This window comes from Neofelis nebulosa, chromosome 13, assembly GCF_028018385.1.
Source record: "Neofelis nebulosa isolate mNeoNeb1 chromosome 13, mNeoNeb1.pri, whole genome shotgun sequence".
Classification (NCBI taxonomy): domain Eukaryota; kingdom Metazoa; phylum Chordata; class Mammalia; order Carnivora; family Felidae; genus Neofelis; species Neofelis nebulosa.
In genome coordinates, this window is record NC_080794.1 from 82917295 (window position 1) to 82924680 (window position 7386).

General features: G+C 51.1%; 1 protein-coding gene across 3 annotated transcripts in view; it reads left to right on the forward strand.

Annotated features, from left to right (window-relative positions):
- The window catches only part of BTBD16 (BTB domain containing 16), a 45813-nt gene extending 40863 nt beyond the window's left edge, over window positions 1-4950 (forward strand). For 2 of the 3 annotated variants that reach the window (XM_058697994.1, XM_058697993.1), the window contains exons 13-16: window positions 898-975; window positions 2118-2216; window positions 3542-3715; window positions 4802-4950. In XM_058697994.1, the coding sequence (XP_058553977.1) occupies window positions 898-975; window positions 2118-2216; window positions 3542-3715; window positions 4802-4870 (420 nt within the window). In that variant the 3' untranslated portion in view covers window positions 4871-4950. The remainder of the gene's footprint in view (window positions 1-897; window positions 976-2117; window positions 2217-3541; window positions 3716-4801) is intronic. The other variant, XM_058697995.1, reaches the window with a different exon arrangement.
- Window positions 4951-7386: the final 2436 nt, after the last annotated feature.

Sequence of the window (7386 nt, forward strand, 5' to 3'; positions counted from 1 at the left end):
CTTCCCCCCGTAATGAATGAGTTTGCTTCACTTCGTACATGCTCAGCAAATTGGGCGTTTTTATCTCAGATCCCTTTTGTCAAATGAGAGGCAAACAACGAAATCTCATTTCTCAATATGCATTCCCTTTATTACTAGGAAATATGGATATTTTTCCAAGTGGCATTTCCCCCTTTGTGAATTGTCCTATGCCAACTGTTGCAGTTCTTGTGTTTCCAATTGTGCATTTTTAGAGATGAAGTGGGGCAGTGTTTGAGTTCCGAAGATTTATGAGTCACTAGTTAAAATTCAATTCAGCCCAACAAATACCTATTGTAATGTGCAAACCACAGCGCTCAGTGCCCCTGCACAACAGATAATGACTCCATGGAACCGAGCCTCTCTGGGACGTAACTCAGAACTGTGCTCTAACAGAGCACAGTGGAGGCGGGAGACAGTCCTTGGGGCTGGACACCTCAGGAAGTTCCCCTCCCCCCACACACACCCTCTTCATGTTCTTCTGACCTGGCCCACCTCCTTCCTTTTGCCCCTTGTGGGATCCCGCCATGTCATGGAGCCTGCCATGTGGGATCACGCTTGTGACTTTATGGGCGTGATCATTCTCTGCATCACAATCAGGCTATTTATGTGCACATTTTATTTACCCGGGGAAAATTCTCAGGAATTTTTCTTGTTCTCATCTCTCGTTCTCTGAAAGCATTAAGCACAGTACCTGGCACATAGTCGGCGTCGACAAATACTGCAGACTGGATCCATGGCCAAGTGTGGGATCCAGAGACAGAGCTATCTATCAAGCATGGTGGGGGTTGTGGGATCAATGAACTGATGCAGAGATGGGGAGAGATGCTCGTGTCCCAGGGTCAGATTGCCAGTGAACTGTGTGCACCTGTCTTTCAGCTGGAGAGTGGGGGTGACATGGCCCATGTTAAAGATCTTACCACCCAGGCCGTGAGATTCGGGATGCTCTTTAACCAGGTACAGACCCCTGGGCCCAAGCAAGGGGAAGGACTGTTTTCTCCCAGGCTTGGCTAAGGACATTTGTATAATCACTTCTTACCTCTGTTAGGAAGGCCAGGGAAGAAAAGAAAATAGTCATGTCTCTTCTGCATGTTCCCACCACACCCTGGGAAAAACAATTCGCAAGACAGGGGCCTGGGACAGGCCATTCATTTATCTGATGTGCACATCCAAAATTTCTCCTTGAGGGGGACCAACTGTCCTCGTTTTTCGGGGATGGAGGAGTTTCCCTGGGAAACAGGACTTTCAGTTCTGAAACCAGGAAAGGCCTGGGCAAGCGGGGATGAATTGGTCGTTCTCTTCCCCGCAAACATCAAGACTTGCCAACAGTTCCGGGAGAGATTCCACTCCAAGCCTGTGTTGGCAGTTACAAAGGGGAAGCTATTCTGGGCGGGTATTTTCATGGGTCCCCCAAATCAAAGCAGAGTGGGTCAGGGAACCTGGCTGCAAGGTATGTGGGCACTCAGCCACCAGGGGTGTATGCAGGGCTAGTGGCTGCATTCTGTCTTGGGTTCCCTGGGATGGGCACAGTTCTCCAAGCCATTGCTGTACTCAGTTGTTGAAAGCCACTCCAGTAGTGATCTCAAAAGAAGTTGTGTTTCAGGGACTCGGGGCTCTGAATCTATCATCAAAGACTCCCCTTTGGGTCAGGCCTGGATGGGCTGAGTCTACACCTCGCTTGCCTACACCTGCCTAAGTGGACAGACCGCACACCGCGGGGGCCAGGAGGACACCTTGCAATACCATGAATATGGAATATCTTTTAGGCCCATCCAAATTGGAGCAAATGCTTTGCTTCACAGGTCCGCAGGCCACAGATTATCTAAGAACATGCCCAACTCATCCTTCTCCCCACTAGACGATGTGCAGAGCAGTTAAGATCATCACTGAGTACAACCCATGGGGTTTGTGAAGTCACTACAGTTTGTTCGGCCCTTCCTGAGCTAAAATTGCTGTTGTGTTTTAATTAGTCACTTTTGTGTGTCAAATTAGTCGCTTCTGTTTCAACTAGAATTTGTTTTTTCTGTGTCCTCTTGCCTTTGAATACAGAAGGTTTCTTTCCCTGTCACTTTGTTGTTTGTTTATCCTTCCCAACTTAGGAGTATACAACTCATTCGGAAGTGATTGCCATATACGGATTCTTCTTTGAGATAAAGGGAGTCAGACATGATACTACCTCTTACAGTTTTTACATGCAGGTAAGAAGGACAGCGCACAGGAAAGTTGTGTCTCTGAAACAGTCTTTTAGACCCAGAGTCAATTCATACGAAATTAATAATAATTGATCAATCATTAGCTAATGATGAATACGAAACGTGTTATAAGCCTACTGCTAATTATGTTCATACCTGTGAGGCCATTTGATTTTTACAACCTTGGGAGGTTTGAGGGTCCATATGGCCCCTATTGGCAAAGATGGTGTTCCGTTCTAGACTCCGACTCTACGTTTGGGGCCCAGTTCGTCTTCTGTTCCTGCGTGATGGGCGATGCTTTACAGATGATCATTCTTCAGTGGAGGGAAGAGGGAACGGTCTTGTTTAGAGAGGCAAAGCAGGGCGGTGGACAGGACACCGGTGAATTCAGGAGGACAGAGGGATTCGCCTCAGTGCTCTTGCTACAGGCTTTTGGAGGAGTGCTGTGTTTTAGAGCAGAGTCGAAGTCAAGCTGCCTGGTGAGCCCCATGATGTTGACAAGCCCGTGAGCCTCCCCATGTCCGGCTTCCTGAGCCTTGAGATGGGGAAGGTAATAGGACCTACCTGACTTGGTTGTGGGCAGTATTACTGTGTTCATTTGTGCAAAGCATGTGGAACAGGGACTGACGCATAAGGCACTATATGATGACGCCGACAATGACAGTGACCACTATCATCAGGGACCGCTATGTTCCCCTTGGGATTTGCCTTGTAAGTCTCTAAGGCATCAAGCTCCTTGAGAAACCGTATCTCATTAGTCTTTTTATTATCACCACTAATCACAGTACCCGGAACACGGGGAGGTACGTTTGTATTGTGAGCAGGTAAATGGATACATGCACGCCTGCAGAAACCTGAGCTTCAGCCCCAGCTTCGCCGCTACCTCCTTCCATGCCCTTGAGTGAGTCACATCTCTTCCTTGGGTCAGTTCTTGTCTTCAGTGACTCAGGCATTTCCCTACATGATGGAATTTACTGGATGCAGGAGATGAATTATGTAACAACACCCCTCGAAATACCCGTGTGCACGCTCCATTGGTTTTTAAATCCTGGCAAGGCGATAGTGAAGACCTTCCAATTCGGTACAGCCTGACTTAGTGGCATTTTTCTGGGCTCGCCAGACCCCAGTCTGTCTGCCGGTGGTTTTGGGGGGGGGGGGGGGGTCAGATGCGAGCTGATTCAGCAACGGCAGCCGTTGTCAGGAGGTGGGGCTGCGGGGAGTACCCCCTTGCTCTCCGCACACCTTACACGGGAGAGTCGACGGACCACATTTTGCTAACTCTGGGTCACCCCAGTTTCAGTTCCACCTAAGGTGGGTCACCCTCCTTGCAGAGAGTGAGGCACAGTGACGTGGTCTGCGAGCACGGCCCCGTCAGCCTGCGGGCGGAACGCCTGGTGAAGTACGAGATCAGAGCCCAGACCCTGGTGGACGGCCAGTGGCAGGAGTTCAGGACCAACCAGATCACCCAGAAGTTTGGGTTCTCCAAGCCATCCTGCAGAAGCCACGTGAGTGTTTGCCTTTGACTTCTTCTCTTTTATGTCTTTTTTTTTGCACTTTCTCTCCACCACTCCTTTTTTTGGGCGATCACTGGCTTTCCATCTCCAGTGGTCCACAGGGGAAGCTTGCTCGCTTTCTTAATAGACGGTCACAGCTCCACGTCACGCTCAAGAGAAACCTAGAATAAAAAGCTGAGGGTGTGGAAAGCTATCACTATCACGCCAGATCCAGTTTGTAAATGTCAAAGGGTCCTGTTTTGGGAGGAGGGGAGGTTTGGTGGAGTGTGCCTGCCACCATCGCCTCCACTGTTGCCTGGACATCCCCCTGTGACGTGCCCCAAGATCCATGGCCTGGCCCACCTGCCTCAGTGGCCGGCGCGAGCATCCGGGCGGATTCTGTACCTGGCCTGGCTCCTGAAGGGTAAAATCCAAAGTCTGCCAGAGAGCCTGTCTGTAGTCCTAGGAGGAACTCTGAGCGTGAATTTCAGGAGGTCCAGGGGCCGCCCTGGGTGCCCGGCAGGGAGTGGGACTCAGCTTTAAGCCAGGGGGTCCTTCCCCATCCCGGCTGCGCATCAGAAATCAGCACGCTGGGCTGCTGGCGAGGTCCACGGGCCTGCGCGCCACCCAGCTCCTGAGGCGATGTATTCCACAGCGGGGCCCGACATCCGTGTTGTTTAAAGCTTCCCAAGTTATTCTCTGTGATGTCAGAAATCAGAACCGCGATTTCCCCTTGTGGAGGTGGGGGCAGGGAGGGGGGGGGGGGCACCAGGATATTGGCCAGGAGGGAACGTGTGACGGTTTCGGGGGGTGCCTGAAATGTTCTCTGTGGTGATCGGCGTGGCAGTCACCCAGGTGTACTCCCTCGTGAAAATTCACCGAGCCAAACCCTTAAGATGTGTGCACTTTACTGTATCTAAGTCATACTTAAATGTTTTAAAGTTTGCTTTACAGACCTTCCCTAGGCGGTTCCAATGTGCAGCCAGAGTTGGGAACGGCTGCTTACACCACTGTTAAGCCCCTCCCCCCCCCCCCCCCAGGAGAGCAATCGTGTTCATCCTAAAAGCCCCATTTGCTTTCTTCCGTTTCATCTTCTAGGCCTTGAAAATCCACACCGCGGGCCTTCCAATCTATGCAAGTTTTTCATTCATCTTCCCAATGTCTTGACAGTTTCCAGAAGAACCTGTGGGATTTTTCTTTCTTTCGCCAGTGTCTACATAAAAGAAAATAAAACGGCGTTAAAGGGACTGCTCAAGCATTCAGGTGACTTTCCTAGTGGACAGCGAGGGTTCTCAGCAGAACTTGGGCCCCCTGTCGGGCTGCTGTGACAGAGAACCGCAGGCGGGGGGGGGGGGGGGCTCACAAACAGCAGACGTTTACTGAACACAGTTCTGCGGGGTGTGCAACATCAAGATGCTGGCACATTCAGGGTGGGGGCCGGTGATAACTTGCTTCCTGGTTCACAGACGGCTGCCTCCTCGCTGGGCCCTCACATGGTGGAAGGGGCGAGGGGGCCTCTGGAGCCACGTTTTTGTTTTTGTTTTTTTTTAATTTATTTCTTTATTTTGAGAGAGAGAGGATAGAGAATCCCAAGCAGGCTCTGCACTGTCAGCACAGAGCCGCATGTGGGGCTCAAACTCACAAAGCATGAGATCGTGACCTGAGCAAGACTCAGATGCTTAACCGACTGAGCCCCTCAGGAGCCCCGTGGGGTCACTTTATAATGGTTAGAATGGGGCCATCACAACCTACTCACTTTCCAAATACCCATCACTTTTGGGGGTTAAGATTCAACATAGGGGTTCTGGGGAGACCTTCAAACCAGAGCACCATATTTGTATCATTTGTGGATGGAAAGTACCAGACATGAGTCCATTCACCATCCTTGACCTCAGAGCAGCCGGAGGTCAGCCCTAACTTGCTGCTTGAGCTGGAACACTGCGACGGGCGCATCAGCAGTGACACCGAACTCCAGTTGGGAGCACTGGTGCGTCTCTGCCTGCTACACAGCACACACCAGACCACTGTCCTTGCAGCTTTGGTTCAGCCAGAACAGGCAGCAGGAAGGGACCGGAGCCGTTACAAGGTACAGAGTGACTTATTTCCCATCTGCCTTTTCAAATGGTGCTCACTGGTTTGGAGAAAGTGAGGTAGAGAGCCTTTCTCCCCACTTTGCGGATTCGTTTTCTGTTGCAGCGTAACAAAGGACCACAAATTCAGTGGCTAAAAACAACACACAGATATTGTTTGACAACTGCTGTGGGTCAGGAGTCCAGGCAGCTTTGCTGGGTCCCCTGCTCAGGGTCTCACAAGTCTGCAGTCTAGTGGCAGCTGGGCTGTGTTCTCATCTGAAGACATGACCGGGGGAGAGCCCACGTCCAAGTTCATGATGGTGTTGGCAGATTTATTTTCTTGTAGCTGCATCACTGAGGGCCTGGCTGTTCACTGGCTGTTGGGAGAAGGTCACCCAGGTCCTGGCGGCCCCCCTGCAGTCCCCTGCTGGGAGTCTTTCTCTATAGACATTTCAAAGCATGGCTGCTTGTCCTTCAAGGCCAGCAGGAGAGTGTTGCTTGTGCCAGTCTGTTAAGACAGAGTCTTATACCAAGGTAATCTTGGGAGTGACATCCGACCATCTTACCCATTTTGTCTGGACTAGAAGTGAGTTACATGTTCCACCCACATTCAAGGGAAGCGGGTTACACAAGGAGTCATCTCAAGTGTGCCCACTGCAGCATGTTATCCAGTGTCTTTGGGAAAGTGACGGAGCATCCTTGATGCTGTGCAGATACCAAGGTGGGCAAATTTTGTCTAATGATCACCTCAGTATCAGACATGGGCCGAAGGGACCCCCTTCCCAGCAGAGGACTGATGCCCCGTGCAGAGTGACCTAGGAGGGAGGGAGGGAGGCTGGTGGGAAGGTGGGAGATTTGGAGCAGAGAACTGGGAGTTGGATCCATTTTCCAGGGGTATCCCTGCTCCCCGTCTGCAAGTCCTGGCCCGTCTCCCTCACCAGCTTGCTTCTGGCCAAGTCCCGCCCATGGGAAGTAGTGACAGAGGCTTGAAGGACAAGAGACTAGGAGAAGCCAGGCGTTTTCCAGCAGCAGCTGTGTCTCTTTCGCGGCTTCTGCCTGCCTCCTGCCATGGTCCCAGCGTCCATGAAATGGCCCTGCTTCTGGTTCTGTGTCCCTTCAGGCCAAGAGGCCACAGTGCACGCTTCCTTCTGCTGCGAGTCTCTGGGTTATCTCATCCTCTGTTTGCCTTCTTAGTTCTTCCTTCATCCCCATAATCAGTTCTCTGTATTATATTCATTCTGTTTGAAATCCCTGGAGTACTGTGTGCTTTCCAGACAAGCCCCTGATAGGAAAGCTTTTGATTAGTTGGTAAGTGTGCCCCAGTGGGGTAGGTGGTTGGAAAACCCCATATGGATAATTCTTCCCATCCCTGCAGGGCTGGGGCAAGGGTGAGGCTCCCCTCGCACCCAAGTACTCAGTAATTCAGATAAATAATATTTTAATGCAATATTTAAAATTTTTAACATTTATTATGGAGAGACAGAGACAGAGAGGAGCAGGGGAGGGGCAGCGAGAGGGGGAGACACAGAATCTGAAGCAGGCTCCAGGCTCTGATCTGTCAGCACAGAGCCCGACGCGGGGCTCGAACTCACAAACTGCGAGATCATGACC